General features: G+C 37.3%; 4 protein-coding genes and 1 long non-coding RNA gene across 7 annotated transcripts; 3 read left to right on the top strand and 2 right to left on the bottom strand.

Annotated features, from left to right (window-relative positions):
• Window positions 1-432: 432 nt before the first annotated feature.
• Polr3D (RNA polymerase III subunit C53) lies at window positions 433-10,046 on the bottom strand. Of its 3 annotated transcripts, none has more exons than XM_034980259.2 (9): window positions 9,675-10,045; window positions 9,309-9,436; window positions 8,627-8,736; window positions 7,784-7,916; window positions 7,069-7,146; window positions 4,893-5,002; window positions 2,688-2,774; window positions 1,516-1,623; window positions 433-1,039 (listed from the first exon to the last, which is right to left on the bottom strand). In XM_034980259.2, the coding sequence occupies exons 1-9, from the start codon at window positions 9,836-9,838 to the stop codon at window positions 881-883; spliced, it is 1,077 nt and encodes a 358-aa protein (XP_034836150.1). In that variant the 5' UTR covers window positions 9,839-10,045; the 3' UTR covers window positions 433-880. The 3 variants fall into 3 exon arrangements, with proteins under 3 accessions (XP_034836150.1, XP_034836149.1, XP_034836151.1); XM_034980258.2 differs by having other exon boundaries at window positions 1,516-1,626; XM_034980260.2 differs by lacking the exon at window positions 7,069-7,146 and having other exon boundaries at window positions 1,516-1,626; window positions 9,675-10,046.
• A 527-nt stretch (window positions 10,047-10,573) lies between these two features.
• On the top strand, window positions 10,574-14,676 carry LOC117992548 (uncharacterized). Its single transcript, XM_034980268.2, has 4 exons — window positions 10,574-10,783; window positions 11,738-11,989; window positions 13,091-13,237; window positions 14,260-14,676. The coding sequence occupies exons 1-4, from the start codon at window positions 10,696-10,698 to the stop codon at window positions 14,316-14,318; spliced, it is 546 nt and encodes a 181-aa protein (XP_034836159.1). The 5' UTR covers window positions 10,574-10,695; the 3' UTR covers window positions 14,319-14,676.
• On the top strand, window positions 14,605-15,541 carry LOC138403860 (uncharacterized). Its single transcript, XM_069505955.1, is given in 6 exon segments — window positions 14,605-14,616; window positions 14,711-14,982; window positions 14,984-15,215; window positions 15,217-15,410; window positions 15,412-15,444; window positions 15,446-15,541. Coding segments are annotated over 6 exon segments (813 nt in total). The 3' UTR covers window positions 15,516-15,541.
• A 556-nt stretch (window positions 15,542-16,097) lies between these two features.
• Trs20 (TRAPP subunit 20) lies at window positions 16,098-19,389 on the bottom strand. Its single transcript, XM_069505858.1, has 3 exons — window positions 19,064-19,389; window positions 18,030-18,179; window positions 16,098-17,041 (listed from the first exon to the last, which is right to left on the bottom strand). The coding sequence occupies exons 1-3, from the start codon at window positions 19,151-19,153 to the stop codon at window positions 16,862-16,864; spliced, it is 420 nt and encodes a 139-aa protein (XP_069361959.1). The 5' UTR covers window positions 19,154-19,389; the 3' UTR covers window positions 16,098-16,861.
• A 279-nt stretch (window positions 19,390-19,668) lies between these two features.
• Window positions 19,669-20,732, top strand: LOC138403844 (uncharacterized). Its single transcript, XR_011238001.1, has 2 exons — window positions 19,669-19,932; window positions 20,531-20,732. It is a non-coding gene; the product is annotated as an uncharacterized lncRNA (long non-coding RNA).
• The last annotated feature ends 313 nt before the right edge of the window (window positions 20,733-21,045 follow it).

Raw genomic sequence — 21,045 nt, forward strand, 5'->3', positions numbered from 1 at the left:
TAGTAGGTACCCTAATCGTTCTAAATCAAGATAAAAGTATTTTGATAAATAGGGGATTTATTTTTTATTCTGACTTGTAAAGTTCTTAGATTAATGAATAAAATCTAGAATCTAATAATTTCTATATTATGAAAAGAATATAACACTGTCCACTCAGAGGGACATATGAAACACGAGACCACCTCCTGTACTGTGAGATCATTTGATATTTATTTTTAATCCAATGAAGGTTTTCTATGAAACATTATTTTAATATCACTCAGTACAGCAGCAATGTAGAACCAACCAATGTCAAATGAGCTTGGTGGCTATTATTCAGTGTTGAACACTAAGCTACCGAATCACACCAATGGAGATGGTGAAACGATGCTTTAATGCCCGAATATACGTCACACACTCAAGGGAACTAGTGCCAAGTGAAAATAAAACTAATTTTGATTATAAATAACAGTTTATTGCCCTCTCAAAGGAGCATACAGAACGCGGCAGAAAGTAATGTACAATGGCCTTTAGAATGACATTTCGGCTTTGTAGAGTTGTCTATGTCACTCATATCTATATGACGTTTTGTCGGTCTCAGCTACAGAGACAATGCTCTACAAATCTGCTATCTCCTTCTAAAGGTCGATGTACATTACTTTCTGTCGCGTACTGTACATTAACTATTGTTTACAGATGTCTGTTGTCCCCACAAAGCGATGTTGTAGTGTGCTCAAACTTACATAAGAACATGTTGTGGAATGTCCCTTGAGAAGGACATGTCCCGTTTAATGGACATGTCCCATACGAAGGGCGCCCATTCAGAGGGACATGTCGTGAAATGTCCCTTGAGAAGGACATGTCCCGTTAAATGGACATGTCTCATACGAAGGGCGTCCGTTCAGAGGGACATGTTGTGGAACATGTCTCGCCAGTGCGGCGTGACGTTGAGCTTGTGCGTGAGCGCGCCGAGGGACACCATGCACGCCGAGCGCGACGCGTCGTCCGCGGCCACCGACACCACCTCCTGGTGGAACGATGCTTTGGTGCCCGAACACACCTGGCAACAACAATAGTTATTTACTTGTTTTCAAATAAAAACGTTTAATACAAATATTGTTGATCGGTTAATACAAATATTGACTACTAAACAATGGTAATAATTGTCGTGTTATTCATCGTTACGTCGTGCTATCGCTATCTCATACGCGGTTACACAGTACTTCAATCTAGCTTTTTCACTCAATCTACGGCAGTGTCACTCAGAATGATGTAAGGTATCTAGCGATAGCTTAGACGATCAAATCTGTTCAGACATTTAAAAGTTTAGGTAAAATAAAACTCATACAGACCTACATAAATTAACTCTGAAACTATTAGGTACACTCCTTTTTGAGCAGACTTAAAAAAAATTCTTTGCATAATTTGCGATCAGTCTGAGGACTTCTAGCAAATTAATTGAAGGCATCGATCACAAGTATTGAATGTGTGGTACGTGTGTGTGCGTGTGAATATGTGTGCACTTTTAAACTGTACCTCAAAAATGGTGTCTCCTAAGGCGAGCGTGACGCGGCCAGATCGGTGGACGCGCAGCTTTCCAATCTTGCCTTCTTCCAAGTCGGCCAGGCGACATCTGTTGTCCACCTGCTACAAAACGATCGTTACGAAACGCAGTCTTAAAGAATTGGTCGCTTGTGAGCACTTTTTCATCAGTACCCTTAATATAATTAATGCGAAAGTGTGTTTGTTTGTTGGTTTATCCTTCAATCACGTCGCAACGGTGCAACGGATTGACGTGATTTTTTGCATGGGTATAGATAAAGACCTGGAGAGTAACATAGACTACTTTTTATCCCGGAAAATGAACGTGTTCTCACGGGATTTTTAAAAATCTCATCAACAGTATCATCGTCGTCAACCAATAGACGTCCACAGCTGGGTATTGCTCCCTTGTTGGGATTTCCACATGCCACTATCTTGCGCCGCCTGAATCCAGCGGCTCGTTTAATGTCCACCTAGTGGGGAGTCTACCAGCACTGCGCCTTTCGGTGCGAACTGCGAGGTCGCACCCTCTTCCCCACCGTTGCCAGAGCCAGGACTAGAGGGGCTGTTAGGGATTAGGGAGCCTAGTGTCACCTACCATGACAAGGTTTTGCCCATACTGACTGCGCTGGGCAAGCGTGTTAGTCATCGCAGAGTTAATACCTGTAAGGTACTATTAAATATTGATACTGATTAAATACTGATGCCCGCGACTTCATCCGCGTTTTAGATTCTTAAAAAAATCAGTGGAAACTCTTTGATTTCCGGGATAAAAAGTAACCTATGTCACTTTCCAGGTCTTTAACTATACCCATGCAAAAATCACGTTGATCCGTTGCTCTGTTACGACGTGATTGAAAAACAATCCAATAATCCAACAAACAAACACACTTTCGCATTTTTTATATTATTTTATTGTCATATATATTTTAATGTTATTATTGTTATATAATTTTTTAATTTTTTTTTATTAAAGAATATTAGCCATGTTAAATGACTAATATTCCCCTTTCCTCTCCAACTAAGCGTCAAGTTTGTGCTAGGAGTAGGTACGGCAATAGTGCAACGGGCGGGGTTTGAACCGTCGACCTTTCGGTTTTCAGTCCACTCCTTTACCCGTTGAGCTGTAATATTAATGTTAGTATGAAGTATGATTTCGTGCTTACGGGTTTATCCTCCCCACCCTCCTCCGCGGAAGTGGAGGGGCGCGTGTCGTCACCAGCGCCGCCGCGCCCCGGCAGCGTGTCCGCTAGCTACCAATAGTACAATACAAAACAAATCAACATTTCAAGATTTTTAGGGTTCCGTACCTACACTCGCGCGATGCCCACACTCGCGATGCATTATGTTTGCGGATGACGTATCGGTCCTGTCTATGTGCACGAATGTGACAGAATGTGAAAACATCATCTCGGAAAACCTAGCAAACATTCAAAACCATTTATCACACAATAATCTAGAAATAAATCTAAATAAAACTAAACTCATACAATTTAAGCCGCACCAAAAACATCCACTAAATCTAAAACCACTCGCGAATAATATAAAAATTAAAGAAGTTAGTAACTTTACTCTTCTCGGTCTAACGATCGATACTCACCTGGACTGGAAGAGCCATGTTCACAACCTAAGCGTTAAGCTTTCGCGATTTGTATATGCTCTCAGCATACTGAAAGCAAATACAAATTACGAAACTGCTCTTTCCGCGTACTATGCATACGCATATTCTTGGATCCGATATGGGATAATCCTCTGGGGGGAGAGTACCAACGCACAGGATATCTTCATCCTGCAGAAAAAATGTATCCGTATCCTAGTCAACATAAAACCACGCGAAAGCTGTAGACCGCACTTCCTAAACAAAAAAATTCTAACCGTACCCTCAATATATATAATGGAGACGGCTATGTTTGTGAGAAAGCATAACAGTTTATACAAAACTACCGAAAACACAAAGAAACACGGAAGAAGCACACGTTTGCAAAATAAACTAGTATACCCCACCTATAAATTACAAATCTCTAGTCGCGGCCCGTTATACAGAACAACTCACATATATAACAAAATTCCTAAATATATTACAGACGAAAATAACGATAGTACCTTTAAGCGTAAACTCAAACAATGGCTCATACAGAATAGTTTCTATGAGATAGACGAATTACTGCAAAACTAACCATACCTACCTATTTAATACATGACCTCAATTGCACGACCGACACTATATTTGCATATCCTATTTGTATGTTTAGACTTTAGACCAAAGAATTTTTAAATACCTACTAATACTTATGTAAGTTATAAGAATTATTACTTCTAAATCCATGCTTCAGACTATGTTGTACTTACTATAACCTGTTAATTTAAGTTTAATATGACATTCTTACTGATAATCGAAACTATTTTATATTAACATACTTGTACCTACTTAATATTACTAAATTATTAACAAAGAAGAAACTAATTGACATTATAACAAACTTAATTAATTAGTGCGATCAATAAATAAAAATAATTTCGATTCAAAATGAATGCCCTATATAATTACATGATAAAATCTAGTATAAAATAATGTAACACCTAGTTTGCATGTAATTGTATAATAATTATATATTTAGCATGTATGTATTGTTAATGTACCTAACTTTGCAATGCCCTAACGGGGCTTCATGTAACCATGAAAGCAAATGAATAAATAAATCATAAATCATAAATCATAAACCTCAAAAGAAAAAACGGAACCCTTATAGGATCACTTTGTTGTCTGTCTGTCTGTCAAGAAACCTACAGGGTACTTCCCGTTGACGTAGAATCATGAAATTTGGCAGGTAGGTAGATCTTATAGACATTTGTGGTTACATCACACAAAAAAAATTAAATTGTGGTCATGAACTAATAATTAGTATTTTCAACTTTCGAAGTGAGATAACTATTATCAAGTGGGATATCATATGAAAGGTCTTCACTTGTACATTCTAAAACAGATTTTTATTTATTTTTATGCATCATATGGTTTTTGAATTATCGTGCAAAATGTCGAAAAAATACGACTGTAGTACGGAACCCTCATTGCGCGAGCCTGACTCGCACTTGGCCGGTTTTTTTTAATCGATAGAGAAACTTTGTGACTTTGTCACATAAAAAAATTCGATTGCAATTCCTCAGTCCTAATGCTGCAGAGGACCTGACCACCAAGACTGATGGAATTTAGAAATTGTTGGTTATAAATTGATATTGTACCAAGTAAAGACTTTTTGAACTCGACGCAACTCCTCAGCCCGGATGCTGTAAGAAATTGCATTCCTAAATCGTGGTGATCCCACGGGGTTTTTAAAAACTTAAATGAGGGATCAGCTAGTCTGTAGTAATACCTGTAATAGTATAAGAGCCGGTTGGTCGCCGCGCAACAAGTCTGCAACATTGTTCTCCTCAAACACTTCCTTGACATCCACCAACGGTGTCTTAGCTTGGACATTTGTAACTGAAAACACAACGTAATATAATTATTGTATCAAGATCATCATGGCTGCAAAAGGCGCAAAAGCCGCAAGAAACCATATTAGTCACGAATACCATAGCGTCAGCACAATTTTATGAAATCCATACTAATATTCATTATCACTAGATAATGTCTACGACTTCATCCATGTGGGTTTAGGTTTTTAAATCCCGTGGAAACTATTTAATATTCCGGGATAAAAATTAGCCTATGTCCTTGCCCGGGATGTAAGCTAACTTTGTACCAAATTTCATCAAAATCGGTTAAACTGTTGGGCCGTGAAAAGACAGACAGACACACTTTCCCATCCATACTTATATTATAAATGCGATGAACATATGCAACTTTATACGAGATTCTTAAAGGCCCATCCGTTTAATTAGCCGATTTACACGGAATTTAGTACAAAGATAGCTTGCGTCCCGGAAATTGACATATGCAACTTTTTATCCCGGAAATTCGATTTTCGGGATATAAGTTTCCTCGGGATTCAACCCCTTAGGGGGTGAAATAGGGGTTTGGAGTTTGCGTAGTCCACGCGGACGAAGTCGCGGGCATCAGCTAGTTTTACAGTATAAAAAGCAAAATATAGAACTGTTCGACACGATAATGTATCGAAAGCTCTAGGGCAGTAAGCGATCTGTTTGTTTATCTGTTACACCACTGGCGCCGCAACGAAACTGATCGTCTGGCGTTGACGTGATGCGCTCCATTAATGATCATCCATTAATTATGTCACACGTAAAGTAAAGTAAAAGGTTGCATGGAAGCGGGCAACGAATGGTACATTACAAACAAACGGTACATAAATCTCCAATTTTCGGTAACGGTATACAAGTCCCGCAAGTTGCTAATGCGCGTGGCTGCCATTTTAGTGATGTCAGCACTAGACTGAAGTGTCGAGCTGATGGTATATTTTTATTTCGGCTGACGTGAAAATGACGTCATTTCGATGTTAATGAGACATGGTTCCAGCGCAATAGCAATTTGCGGGACTTATAAGGCAAATTTTTATTGTTATTGGATTGTGTTTAGGTAGTATACTTGTACCGCTTAGTTTTTGCTGCGTTCTAATTACAGTACGCGGCAGAAAGTAATGTACATCGGCCTTTAGAATGACATTTCGGCTTTGTAGAGCGTTGACTCTGTCAGTCATACCTATATGACGTTTTGTCGGTCTCAACGACAGAGACAGTGCTCTACAAATCAGCTATCTCCTTCTAAAGGTCGATGTACATTACTTTCCGTCGCGTACTGTACGTTAACTATTGTTTACAGATGTCTGTTGTCCCCACAAAGGGATGTTGTAGTGTGCTCAAACTTACATAAGAACATGTTGTGGAATGTCCCTTGAGAAGGACATGTCCCGTTAAATGGACATGTCCCATACGAAGGACGTCCGTTCAGAGGGACATGTCGTGGAATGTCCCTTGAGAAGGACATGTCCCATACGAAGGACGTCGGTTTATAGTTCGCGTCCTATAGTTAGGTACATCGCTGTTGGACGTATTTTAATGAACTTTTCTCAGCTATAGTCTTACTCCTATAGTATGGGTGGACCCCATTTCATGGTAGATAGAACGATACCTAGTTATCTAACACAGACCACCTCCTATAGACGCTTAATAGCCGGACACCCCCGATTGCCAAGCTTAGGCAGTTGCTTAGCATAAAAGTCGGCCCACGCCCGTTCGGTACCCTCATTCCGCACATTGACTTAATTACGTGACTTTTGAGTCCACCAATCACAACAAAGCATTCTCCCCTGCCCCCGCCAATATTTCACGATTTTGTTGTCATGAAAAACCTTGTATGTATGTGTATACATTATTGCACCACAAAAACACAAATGACAGGTTACAAAAAGAAAACTTAAAAAGTAGGTACAAAAAGGCAGTCTTATCGCTAAATTGCGATCTCTTCCAGACAACCTTGTATATGTTTACTCTTGAGGTTGAATTCCCTGTTCTAGATAATGAAGCTTATATGACAAGGCTTTAGTGTGCGTGTGACATAATGATTGGATGGTCGTGTGAAAGCGCTCTTACGGTCCGCGTCGTCGGAAGGCTCCTGTTTGACGACCACCTCCTGTTTAACCTTGACCCCCGACTTTACGTTCGAGAACCCTATAAACAATTTTTATGATACATTTTTGGGGTGCTCATATTATGTGCCAAGCTTAGTTCGGACTACATTAGTATTTTAGTCGAATAACGAGTAATCTACTATAAATATATAAAAGAAGAAGGTTACTGACTGCCTGACTAACTCACTGACTAGTGACTGATGTATGAACGCACAGCTCAAACTACTGGACGGATCGGGCTGAAATTTGATTATGACGTAAACATCTGCTTATGATTTTAATCTATTTACTAAAACAACTAACAAATTATGAAGTTTGTAAAATATAAATAAGAACCACATGTAAAGATGGAAATAAAAAGCTTAATTATTATTATTATTATCTTTAAAACAGTAAATAGGCATCTTCCTAGGCAAATGCGTTCCATCTTAGACGTCATCATTTTCCTCCAGGTGTGATTGTGGTTTCCCGTGACCCTGCAGTCGCCAGGCGACGCGCAGGTGCGCCGCTGGGTTTTAGTGGGTATTCCGGTCGCCTCTCGGCCTGCGAGTCCCACATACCTTCCCTGTAGCTGGTTGACTGGCTGGCTTTCATGAGGGGGGGATGCGTAAACGCATTTCCCAGCGTTAAAAAAAAAGTGTGCCTAGAGTGAGTAAATAAAAAATAATATTATATACCTCCATTGTCCATAGGCAGCTTAACGGGTGCCTCAATGTCTAGGATGGTCTTAAAGTCTTCACTCGCATCTTCATATGAGGTGGAGTCGCCAAAAGCTGCCTTGATCTTTTGCTCTTCTAGCTCTTTGTCTATCTGTGAAAATGAATGTATGAACTAGTGAACAAAAACGAATACGTGCACTAGTGAACTAAAATGAATATGTGAACTAATGAAATGAATTTAGAACAGCAATGCATAAACGAATAGTGAACAAAAATGAATGTGTGAGCAAGTGAACAAAAAGGAATTTGTTTAAAAAATGAATAATACATGAATCTGTTGTTGATCTTGTTCTACAAATTAAAACTACAAAGGTACCATATATACTCTGAGATATGAGAAGATTTTTTTTAAATTTATAGAGTAGTGCTTGGCTGCAACCACAGAAGACATGACAGCCTTAGATGGAGCTTGCTTGCCTAGAAGATGCCTATTCACTCTTGACTTGAAGGTAACCATATTAAAAGTGGAGGGGAAAATTGATGCTGGAAGGGTGTTCCATATCCTAGTGGTTCGACTATCCCTACCTAGCGAAAGTGTGTTTGTTTTTTGTTGGTTTATTAGTTTGTCCTTCAATCACGTCGCAACAGAGCAACGGATCAACATGATTTTTGGCATGGGTATAGTTAAAGACCTGGAGCTACTTTTTACTTGGACATAGGCTACTTTTTATTCCGAAAAATCAAAGAATTCTCACAATATTTTTAAAACCTAAATCTACGCAAACAAAGGATTTTATAAACCTAAATCCATGCAAACGAAGTCGCAGGCAACAGTTAGTAATACTCATAATATCCGCATACCTTTATAACATCTTTCACTCTTATAGTTGGCCGTTGCAGCGTAGGAGTGCCTTCAGATTCTCTGCCATATGAGACTCGACTGCTTGTATGTCTTTCTGCACTGCCCAGACCTGAAGGTTTACATTGAAGGTTGTCATTATGATGCATAGGTCTCCTCTCAGAAACTAGTAACCTATATACTTGCTTCTCTGTGAATTATGGTGTGAGCTTTAACAGGTCACTGTGGTCAAAACAGACATATGTATAACCATAAGCTCCACAGACTGTGCCAAGAGTCTGTAGAGACTCTGTTGCACATTGTCTGCTACTGCCCTGCTCTAATGCATAAACGTAGCATTCACCTAGGGAAACACATCGTATACCCTGAGGATGCTACTTCAATTCCAGTCAAAAAAGTGCTGCTGCATCTGGCGGCCACAGGATTTGACAAGGAAATATTAACTGGAGGCAAACAAAATGGATTGGAGATGGTCTAAGTGATACAGAGTATTCAAGAACCTGCATAGCCCCAAAGTATATGAAGAAGAAGAATATATTTGCTTTTTAATATAGCTAAAAAGGGCCGAAAATTAATTTCAAATTTAAAGACTGAATTTTAGTGCTCTCTACAAATATAAACAATAGGCTCACAACTAGCACCTAAAGTCACAAGAAAAAGATGGGAACATTTTAAAATAACTACCTTCAGAGAACACTCCGGTGGATTTGATAATTTTGGGACCATTTTTAAAGTTCCTATTTTTGTCATTTTTCCTATCCTTCCTATTTCTGTCATCTCTGTTTTGATCTCGGGAGTTTGCAGTGGATGGCCTGAAACATTTAATAATAAAAAAAACTATTACTACTAAGCTATTATTACTAACTATTAAACAATTACTACGACCATAATTTTGGAAATAAGCATTTAGTATAAAGAAAAAGTCATCATTATCAACCTATCGCCGGCTCACTACTGAGCCACGAGTCTTCTCTCAGCCTGAAGAAAAAGTACAGTTTTCTAAATACTATTGTATTTGATTTGTAGGTTTAATTACTATTATTCACTTACCCTTTATTTTTGTTTCTAGTGACATTTAAGTTTGGCGTAAATATTTTCCTGTTGGGTTTCATTCCACCAAGTGAGAGATCCCTGGGAGGTTTGAGCGATGCTAATCTCTGTAGAGGGTCGGCACCCAGGCCGTTCGTATTGGATTTCTCTCCCAAATCAGACATTTTCTATAATTAAATCACAAATTTATACAACTAAGTTGTACACCGTTAATACACTACCATAAAACAACACCATTTATATTGTTAAGTGTATTCTCTGATAATTCATTTAAATCTTTTAATTTTGCATTTTATTTTCTTCTTTATCAAATTCTTTATTAGTAAACACGTTCCTGTGAACAGCTGTTTTTTTTGTCAATTTTTTGCATTATTTTGCAAAAAGTTGTCAAGTTTTATTTAATAAACTGATAAAGCCTTACGGCTTTGGGTTCTAGTCTTTTTGATTTTTTAAACTGATTGTACGGCTTTGGATTCTAGACTTTTCGAGCCAATCAAAAATATTTATCACAGATAATAAATAAAAATAACCTAATATCATTTTTTATTATTATTTCTGCCCTGGATTCTCTTTGGATGTACTCGGATGCAAGTCCTTTTTAACTGACTTCAAAAAAGAAGGAAGTTCTCAATAAATCAGAATCTTTTTGTTATGTACCTATTTATATTATTGGAGTTTGAACTATGTTGGGTCGCAGTTTGGTCGTGGTCCGAGGATCGTAGTTGAGAAATGTCGTGGTCGTCAGTATTCATGGTATCTCCAATAAACCGATTAATCGAAAAAAGATTAATATTCTGTGATAACCATTAACACTCAAATTATAACTCTTTGCTAACACGTCAAAAAAATTCAAAAGATAGGTAACGAACTTCGCCGACTTGTAACAGCTAACCACAGCTAACGAACCATAACATAACGAACGAATTTATTTTAAATTTTTATTTTTATTTATTGCGAATTAAGAGTTCGTGATTTCATTATTACTCTCCACATTCTCTTGTTGTTATATTAGTTCTACGCCATGGCACTATTCGATATCTTTGGTGATCACCTGAACCTCACAAGGCAAACAAAGAAGAATGTTTCGAGGCAGCCCCTGACAAATATTGGTAAGAGATCCACCTTTATTTAGTTTTGTATTTATTTTCAGCTGCTTAAAGCATCTACCGATCGGTACTCCAGGTAGGTCTGCCCTCTGCTTTCCTCATCCACTTAACTTTTAAGGTCAGCTCAGCGGGCTGAAAAGTTTCACGCTGCGCGGTCTTCACTCCAGGATATGTCTGCTCCAGCAGCTATCAGTTCTGCGACAGACCTGCCCACTGCCCCTTGAGTGTGCTTATCATAAGTTTGCTATCAAAACTGCTGAACACGAATTCTTTAAACTCCAAATCAAACAAATCATATTTTTGTCAAAGAGTGTCAACCATTTAGGTATCTTATGTTATGACTTATGAAAGTCAACTGGATGCTGGAGCCGTGGTATATCTTAAAAATGCATTTTAATGGTGATAGTTAATGGCATGATGATTCATAACATTAAAAAGGTCTCATAAGCTAAGTATGAAGAAATTCTCAGACCAGTAAAAATCTATCAGTTTTAAACAGCTGTGTGACAACTGACAGCATATTGTCATTAAACTACTATCTGTACTTAAGCTGAAGTGCAGTTTCACCTTACTTTAGCTTCAAATGCAATTCTTTAACTAAACATTAAATAGTAAAAGGGATGTCCCATCCATTAAAATCTGTATATATATATATATAAGGAAAAGGTGACTGACTGATCTATCAATGTACAGCTCAAACTACTTTACAGTTTGGGCTGAAATTTGGCATGAAGATAGCTATTATGATGTAGGCATCCGCTAAGAAAGGATTTTTGAAAATTCAACCCGTAAGGGGGTGAAATAGGGGTTTGAAATTTGTATAGTCAACACGGATGAAGTCGCGAGCATTAGCTTAATCATAATTAAAATGCCTATTTGGTAAGATACTACTCTAAAAATTGTGTATGTATGGCAAATCTATATTTAGTTGTTAAATAAAATTATTGTTATTTTTAGAGAATATGGGCAAAATGATAACATCAGGTCCAGTCAAGCCTAACGAACCCCTCAAATCCATGAAAAAAGGTGGTGAAATAAAGAAATCCTTTCTTTCAAACACTGGCAAAGCTTTACAAAGCACACCGCGTGCCGCTTTCACTCCCAGAGCCAAAAATGTGGTTCCTTACATATACAATGACGAAACAGATACAGTGGAAAAAGGGTACACTTTCGAAGAATTAGAATTTACCAAGCCTTCCTATAAGAATGGTATGTTGTCTTTGTTATTGTTATTAAATTTGTCAGGGTCAGTTAAGTAGGTACTGTGGCTAATTCCGTTGTACACAATCTCTAAACTAAACTAAATTGGCACGTCTAAATCTATTGCTATCCTTTTCATAACATTGCTTGCGGAAAAGGATAGCACTAGATTTAGACCTGTTAATTTAGTTTAGTTTAGAGATTGTGTGCAAGAGAATCGGCCCCATTGTTACCAAAATTTTTAATGTTGAAACTACCAAAACATTTCGTTATGTTGAAAAGGTAATATAGGTAGTAGCAAATCTAAATATATAAAAGGAAAAGGTGACTGACTTACTGACTGATCTATTAACGCACAGCTCAAACTACTGGACGGATTGGGCTGAAATTTTGCACACAGATACCTATTATGATGTAGGCATCTGCTAAGAAAGGATTTTTGAAAATACAACCCCTAACGGGGTGAAATAGGGGTTTGAAATTTGTGTAGTCCACGTGGACGAAGTCGCGAGCATACGCTAGTAGGATAGAAAAATCGTAGGATATGACAAACACATTCCCCTTTAAATTCAAAATGGTGACTAAAAATGCAGAATGTGGTCGCCATTTTGAATTCAGACTCCCAGGGATCCTTCCTAAAAGAGTCATAAAAAATTCTTATGCTATATAGCTTATGCTAATAAACTAGTATGATAATGACGTAACATTATATTTTTATCATTACTTAACATTAAATGCACTCTGTCTGTCTGTCAGTGCACTGTATTACATGAACCGTAATAGTAAGAGTTGAACTTTTCACAGAGTGTGTAATATGTATTTCTATTGCCACTATAACAACAAATAATAAATAAAGATTAATGTCTGCCATCCATATGAAGTGTTATTAAAAAGTGTTATATCTTGTAACAGACTTCCTCTTGAAATGATGTCTTCTATCGGAGGTTGGCAATCATTAGGGCTATTTGCACCTTGGATACTGCTGCTCGGAAAAGAGATCGGGTACTCTTCCCGTACCATTGGCGTAAATTCTGTAACAGACTACAGAGCCCTTAATGTGTGAGTTTGGCTCGCACTTGACTAGTTTTTTCAATATTTTGAATGTTTCAGATAACTACCACAGAGATGCCCTAGACTATCTCCCTATGCCCGAACTACAGATAAATGTCGATGTGTCGCCGCCCAACACACCACCGCCCATCATTGCCAGGCATAGCACGGACTTGGATTGCTCCTATCAGGATGAGTTTTTCACAGGTATGCTGTTTTTTACCAGATTATAAGTCACGCAGGGCCGTCTATGTGGCTGTCGGTGGGTGTTTTTAGGGTTCCATACCTCAAAAGGAAAAATGGAACCCTTATAGGATCACTTTGTTTTCTGTCTGTCTGTCAAGAAACCTACAGGGTACTTACCGTTGACCTAGAATAATGAAATTTGGCAGGTAGGTAGGTCAATCTTATAGCAGACATAAGGGGAAAAATCTGAAAACCATGAATTTGTGATTACATCACACAAAAAAAAATGTGGTAATTAACTAATTAGTATTTTCAATTTTCGAAGTAAGATAGCTATATCAAGTGGGGTATCATATGAAACCTGTGCATTGTAAAACAGATGTTTATTTATTTTTATGCGTCAGTTTTTGAATTATCGCACAAAATGTCAAAAAAATACGTCTGTAGTACGGAACCCAGTATATCAGTGCAAATCTATACAATATATACATAAAAATAAATTTTTGTATGTTTGTGTTCTATGCGTTGCTAAACCATGATTTATGATGAAACTTTGGTAGGGTCTTCTGAGGATGCCCGAAAGGGTTTCTGGCACAAAAAAATCTAGATATCTATATGAATAAAAAAAAGTTCGTATGTTTTTCGAAATTTCTGTTTTTCGTTTTTAATGAAACTTTCTGTTTTGAAAGGAGGTGATTTTCTACTAGGTCAAGTTTCAACTCCTCAATGCTGGTGCTGCAAAGTACTGAACTCCTAAACTGTAAGGATTCGGTAATTTGTGGTGATAAATTGATACTGTAGGTACCAAGCAATGACTTTAACATTGAACTTGTGGCCCTAACTCCTCAGGGGGAAGGTAGGGAGAGATGAGGTAGATGTTGGAGCAGGTGAGGGTAGATGAGGTGGAGGTGGGAGGAAGTGAGGGAAGGTGGGGTAGATGAGAGGGGAGGCGGGGGAGATATGGGGGAATAGCGGGAAAATACCTCAAAATCGCATGCCGGGCTAATTAGTGTATAAATTTATGAATCTCTTTCTTTTTTCAGATGATTTCTCCTATGAAAGCATTCCAGATGATGACCTGGGCCTGCCTGAGTTATATTGAAATTCCATCCAAAATGGAAACTTATTTTCTTTAATAAAATTGTTGCTTCATTATATTATTAAAAAATTTACACCACTGAATGACTCAATAGCATCAATCACAGAAAAGAACTGGATACAACAAGTCTGCTATCGAGCAGACACGAATCGTCGTGTCCCACCAAAACTCCGCTCAATTCAAAAACTCCGCACATAACCCGTTAGTCAGCTGCAGTTTCCAGAAACTACGAATTAGACGAGGACATAACCAGCAATCCGGATCCTCGTTCTTCTACGCCTGAAATAACATGGACTCCATTGCAGAATAAAATTACTATTGACGAAGATACAGAAAAAAGATTCTATACAAGAAGAGTGAATAGGCACCTTCTAGGCAAACGCGTCCCATCTTAGACCACATCATCACTTCCCATCAGGTGTAATCGTGGTCAAGCGTGCGCCTATAATGAATTTTTTAAAAAATCATATGATAAATCCATTGACCTGGCTCTTAATGATACACTAAAGGAAACAGATGAGTCATTCGGATCTACAACTGCTTCCAATGAAGTAATTGAAAATGAATTTTCATTAGCATGCTTTAAGCCTACCACACTGTCAGAAACTAATTTTGAATATGTGGAAAGTGAAAAAGGAAAGTCACAGGAAGATAATGGGGAAATTGAAATGTATTATGACTATACAGTCTCCATCTAAAGGTTTTGCGATAACTCCAATAAATTTTGTTGCCATAAAGGAGAAAATGTCAGATGAATCATTGATTGAAGCATTGCAAAATACAACTACTGAACTCTGTCAGAGCAATGTTCCAGACAAGTTCTCTGAAGGTATTTCTATTTATGAGGATGAATCTGACTCTCTCTCACCTAAAAACATTAAATCAGCAAGCACCAGGTCTAGAATACTTACCATTATCATGTATGAAGAATAAAACTGATGCAGCTCATACATCTAAATCAACAAATACATTGTATGATACCAAAAATAAGGAAAAGTTACAAAAAAGAGTTTCTTATATTCCAAGATTGCAGTCTTCGATGAATCAACCTAAGTATGGCCATTCAGGAAGCAGTGTATCATTGAAGAATGCAACAATCAGCTATAAGTGGTGACTGCGAGAACATTCCATCACTCTCGCCGGGACAAATAGGACAAAGATAACAGTATTGTTTCTGTAAAATTTATTTTTGTTAGGTGAATATACTTTTTGAAAAATCTACCTTATCTTTACCAAAGCGTGGCTTACACTATATTGTAACTAACGTTGTAACGTACCTAATTACTTTGTAGTTTGTACGGAACCCTCGGTTAACGGGGTTGACGCGCACATGTTTTCTTCGGTATCATGTTAGTAAGAAGAACATTATTTATATGCATTAAAAAAATTATCAAAAAAAATAAGAAGCCTCCATTGACTTTTGAACAAACAAAATGGCACAGACTCATTGGTGCGTAAATGTTAATTATGACCGATTGTTGTGATTGGCTGATTCTTGTTGCAACAATGCATTGTAATTTGTAGCCAATAGTGAGCGAGCGTCAACCAATCTAGAGGTGATTGCGATCGTGACAGTGTAGCTGTCATTCTCCCCGCGCAGCTGTTTTTTTCTGTGATCGATGCTCAATTGTTTTCTAAATGAAAATAATTTTAGTGACAAAAAGGTGTTAATTATAATTTCTCAATGTTTTATTTTATTTTTTACAAGTATTTCTTCTTTCACTTGATCTATTAATTAAAAAGATTCAAGTAAAAGAATTATTAAATTAATTATAACTTGAGACAGTATTATTGGTGATTGTATTTAAGAACTTGTTGATTAAAATAAGATTTGTAAATACATCAAAATTGAAAAAATGAATTAATTTTGGAATTAAATTACTTTATTATTTAAATAATATACACAATTATTGTGATTAATTATTTTGTACCCAATCACTAAAATAGTGTCTATTAGGTCAGATCTATTACTATTTACTATGCTGCCTGCAGTAGAGGATAGTATTTAATTTAGACCTGTCAATTCAGTATAGAGATCATAGAGATATAGAGATTGTGTACAACAGGATTAGCCACATTAGGCTCAAGGCCACAATTGATGAATTCCTTAGTGACATAGGGCTTATCATATTACAGTATGTGGCAAAAATTAATGTACATCAACCTTTAGAAAGATAGCAGTTTTGTAGAGCAGTGTCTCTGTCGTTGAGACCACCAAAATGTCACATAGGTATGACTTATGAGTGACAGAGATAACACTACAAAACCAAAATCACATTCTAAAGGTTGATGTATATTATTTTCTGCCACGTACTGTTCACGACAGTTAGGGAACTTCTATCAAAACGTCTTCGATGCTTCGACGTCACTGGCAGGCATCAAATGTTAGTACATTTGACGCAGGTAGACCTACTTTTCTTTGATTTCATATCACCAGTCTAATATTTGACATATCGTTGATTCAGGATCAAACTGAGAGTTCCCTCACTCTAGTTCACTCTGATATTACTAAGTAAATATACAGAAAATATATAAGGTATAGCTTGCTATGTTAGATATTTTTTGCCGAGTACCAGTACTTTCTTCTCAAAAGCTGGGAATGATATAGTAGTGTCCTGTTTGTAAAACGGGTTGAGTAACAGTTTGATGTAGGCCTCGTACACGTCTGTGAAGAAGTTCTTTATGCCGTCCTCGTTGCGAGCATCGTGCACCATGACAAACCTCATCTGTAAAAAACAAGGAAAAATTAAAAACATAGCAGTTTTCATTTTCAAGTATACGTATGGAAGGAAAAAAGAGGAGAGGTTGACCCAAGAAACGGTGGATAGATTGTGTGAAAAGCGGTGGATAGTACATTGACAAACGACAGAAGTGGAAGACGTTGTGTCGACCCCACGTAGCGTGGGATAAGGCAAGGAAGAAGAAGAGTTTATACCACTATCCCTATTATAAATGTGAAAGTGTTAGTTTGTTGGTTTGTCCTTCAATCACGTTGCAACGGAGCAACGGGTCAAGGTGATTTTTTCATGGGTATAGTCAAAGACCTGGCGAGTGACATAGGCTACTTTTATCCCGGAGAATCAAAGAGTTTTGGGATTTTTGAAAACCTAAATCTACGCGTACGAAGTCGCGGGCGTCAGCTAGTAACATTATAAATGAGAAAATGTGTCTGTCTGTCAGCTAGCTTTTCACAGTTCGTCTGCTTGACCGATTTTGATAAAATTTGGTACAGAGATAGCTGAAATCCCAGAGATAGGCTACTTTTTATCCCAGAAAATCAGAATTCTGGGATTTATAGAAAAATGCTGTGATAAAATTTGTATGGATTTAGGTTTTTAAAAATCCTGTGGGAAGTCTTTGATTTTCAGGGTATGAAAAGTAGTTGATAGTACTGATTCTGATCGCAACTAGATTTTAGAGTATTTGAATCTTTTTCTTGCAAAAGGACAGGCAAACTTAAATTAATTTAGAACTGTTAAACCTCTAAGTTTAGTTAAGAGAAAAACATCTGAATCAATGCCTATACCTGTCTGTTCTGTGTACTGGCACTTTGTTGATATGGATTTAGGTTTTTAAAAATCCCATGGGAACTCTTTGAATTTCCTTGACCAAAACCCTTCTCACTTACATGAAAGTAGACCCATCCTCAGTAGTGAGACAGCAATGGGTTGATGATGATAAAGCTGTATCAAAGATTGAAGTGGTATGGGTTACCTGACTAGCAGTCACAAATGCGGAGACGAACCACTGGTTGAACTTGTCCACAGACTTGAGGTATGTGTTGGTGACCTTCCACATGTGCTCATCCACCAGGTCCAGTGCCGCGTGGGCTATGAACTGGTTCAGGTGTCTGTTGTCTTCTTTCTTCCAACAGAGTAAAGTGAGTTTGAATGCGTATTTGGTAAATGTAGATTTTCAAACTGGCTTTGAAAAAAAAATTTTATGATCCATACTAATATTATAAATGCGAAAGTGTGTCTGTCTGTCTGGTAGCCTTTCACAGCCCATACGTTCAACCAATTTTGACAAAATTTAGTACAGCAATAGCTTGCATCCCTGGGAAGGACATAGGCTACTTTTTATCCTGAAAAATCAAAGGATCCCCACCGGATATTTAAAAACCTAAATCCATGTGTACGCAGTTGCGGGCACCATCTTGTTGGTTAATATATGCGATGATAGCCCAGTGGTAAGACATCGGACTCTCAGTTGACAGGTCCAGGGTACGATCCAGGGCAGCACCTCTAACTTTTCTGAGTTTTATACATCAAGCAATTAAATATCACATGCTTTAACAGTAACGGTAAACATCGTGAAGAAACCTGTATGCCTGAGAGTTATCAATAATGTTGTCAAAGGTGTGTAAAGTCTGCCACTTTCACTTTTTATTTTTAAGGGAATTCAAGCCCACAGATCAGAAAAATGTATGAAGTGTAGAATTTTGCCAACCAGTCTGATAATAATCAGTAGCATTCCAATATACAATGTAAATGGTGAGAAATCACAAAGTCATGATGATTAGTTAAAATCTACGGTTGCTATATACCCCTGTGTATCTGTACTTTCCCATATATATTCCCATATTCTTTGGTCAAGTTGTATGTAGTGTCTGGAAGTCCATTGCTTTACTATCCCAAGAAAGCCCTACCTATGTGAATAACAGAAAAGGGTTACGATACTAAGCAATGAGGAACGGGGGGCAGACACTGATAGAGAATTTCATCAAAATATTGAGTTTGAGTAGGTACCTTTACTTCCTTTGTAACTGGTATAAAGTCCATCTCGAATATAGGGTTATCGGAGTGGCCAACTATAACAAAATAGTATGTTCCTGCCATTTCACCATTCAATAATATTTGATTCTGAACTTTTATCAAAAAAAAAATACGTAATTCACAATACGGTAAAGAATAGGCTAGGTTACTTCTCTTCTTGATGTGTCTTATTATTTATTGATTAAATAATTTATCCTTTTTCTAAACAGTTTCGATCAATTACCTATTTCAAATTTACTTTGCATTTTGATTTTTGCGATTATGCAAAAAAATCTGTCGAAAATCCAAATTCTGTCAAACAGTTGACAGATGACAGCTAGCTGATTTTCTTGATCTATGGTTTGGATAATTGAAGTTAGAGCGCTTGTGCACTGTACCTGGATCGGATTTTATCCATAAGCCAATAGTCACCGAATCCAAAGCCCGAGTCCAGCAAAAAAAAACCAACAAAATCGGAGGGAGTGGCAAAGGCGGGAAAATTTATTCTAATTTGCAAATTATTTGAAATAAGCAACTGGCATTGTAACGAAAATATGAATCGTATTAGTATCCTTTTAAATTAATATTCACAAGTTGTAACTCATTTATCTTCCAAGCAAAGTTATGAATAAGTATTGTTTGCAGATTCTATCGTGACACCGATTGAAAATTTTACAATATGGAGTGCCGGAAATTGGGTAAAATGTACAGTAAAATCCAATTTACTTCTAAGACTAATTCACAACCAACTTCTTATAACTTGTGAGAATAAAGTCTTAGAATCTCTAAATACTAGCAAGAAACTTAAAGGCATTTTTAAGGACGATGTTTTAATTTTGATTATTAACGCAGATGGTCAAGAGGTAACTTATTTTAGATCTTTTAGATTTAAATCATTTTCTCTACATATTTGACTAATAGGTGCCACAGATTAAGAATAGATATTATTATAGAAGCGATTAGTTCTCGGTTCTCGCAGAACTATACCTAAACATATTATTAATTAAAAACAGGTGAGGAAAATTAAATTTCAAATCAAAGAGAATTTACCGCAATGCCTGCAAGAACTCAAAGCTCGCTTTCCCGTAGTGAGCTATGGCTCGGTGGCAAGTAAATGTAAAATAATAACGAAGTATGATGATCTAGAAGACATTTTTAAAAGCGTTTTGGAAGACAAAGGTTGAGTTTTTTTTATTTTGGAACTCTTTTGCGGACCACAAATACATATGTACTAATTATTGTAAATGCGAAAGTGTGTCTTTGTGTATCTGCTAGCTTTTCGAAGCCCATATCGGGAAAACGGTTGGGCCGTGTGAATGTGACAGACTAACAGACACACTTTCGCATTTATAATATCAGTACCTACTGATATTTCATTTACTTTTCTATCATCTATATCAATAATTTACCGAATTTTAGATCTATTCAATTATTTTCAATCAATTTTTGTTTTTTTTTCAGTGAAGCTAAACGCATTACCAATGCCCAAAAACTACTCGAGTTTCGTAAAACTATGTTTGGTCGATCCCACGTTTCCGCAGTTAGTGCAGCAAACGAAACAAATACTTGATACAGTGTTGAATAAAGACTCATCGATGTAGATTGTATTAGTCAAAATGAATTAGCTTATTTTATCCTATTATTAATACATATCTTCTTTTATCACTCTTCATTTTTTATCTTCATTATACTATTATGGCGGCTCCGAATGCTTGCGACGAATAGCAAACAACAAGCACTGGCAAGCGTGTGGATGGGTGTTTGCGTATGATGCTTGTCAACGCAACGCTTTGGCGCGCTTGTCTTTCGATGATTGCCTGCAAGCTAATGTGTGTGTTTAACACAGAGTACTTTTTACATACGGAAAGTGTATAACCCCGAACGTGCCCCGAACACACATTTTTACTCGTGTGCCCCGAAGTAAGACCTCTTCCCGATGGTTTTTTAAGCTTGTCAGGTAAGCTTGATGATTTTGG

This window comes from Maniola hyperantus, chromosome 21 (assembly GCF_902806685.2).
Source record: "Maniola hyperantus chromosome 21, iAphHyp1.2, whole genome shotgun sequence".
NCBI lineage: Eukaryota > Metazoa > Arthropoda > Insecta > Lepidoptera > Nymphalidae > Maniola > Maniola hyperantus.

Bases quoted from the DNA above. Each gene is read 5' to 3' on its own strand.
- Trs20 (XM_069505858.1), bottom strand. From the start codon at position 19,153: ATGGCAGGAACATACTATTTTGTTATAGTTGGCCACTCCGATAACCCT. The intron at 18,180-19,063 runs GTACCTACTCAA...CTCTGTTGGAAG, and splicing joins CAGTTACAAAGGAAGTAAAG to AAAGAAGACAACAGACACCT. The intron at 17,042-18,029 runs GTAACCCATACC...TGTTTTTTACAG, and splicing joins CATTTGTGACTGCTAGTCAG to ATGAGGTTTGTCATGGTGCA.
- Polr3D (XM_034980258.2), bottom strand. From the start codon at position 9,838: ATGTCTGATTTGGGAGAGAAATCCAATACGAACGGCCTGGGTGCCGAC. The intron at 9,437-9,674 runs GTAAGTGAATAA...TAAATGTTTCAG, and splicing joins ACTAGAAACAAAAATAAAGG to GCCATCCACTGCAAACTCCC. The intron at 2,775-4,892 runs GTATTACTACAG...TACTATTGGTAG, and splicing joins CGGCTCTTATACTATTACAG to CTAGCGGACACGCTGCCGGG.
- LOC117992548 (XM_034980268.2), top strand. From the start codon at position 10,696: ATGGCACTATTCGATATCTTTGGTGATCACCTGAACCTCACAAGGCAA. The intron at 10,784-11,737 runs GTAAGAGATCCA...TGTTATTTTTAG, and splicing joins GCAGCCCCTGACAAATATTG to AGAATATGGGCAAAATGATA. The intron at 13,238-14,259 runs GTATGCTGTTTT...TTCTTTTTTCAG, and splicing joins TCAGGATGAGTTTTTCACAG to ATGATTTCTCCTATGAAAGC.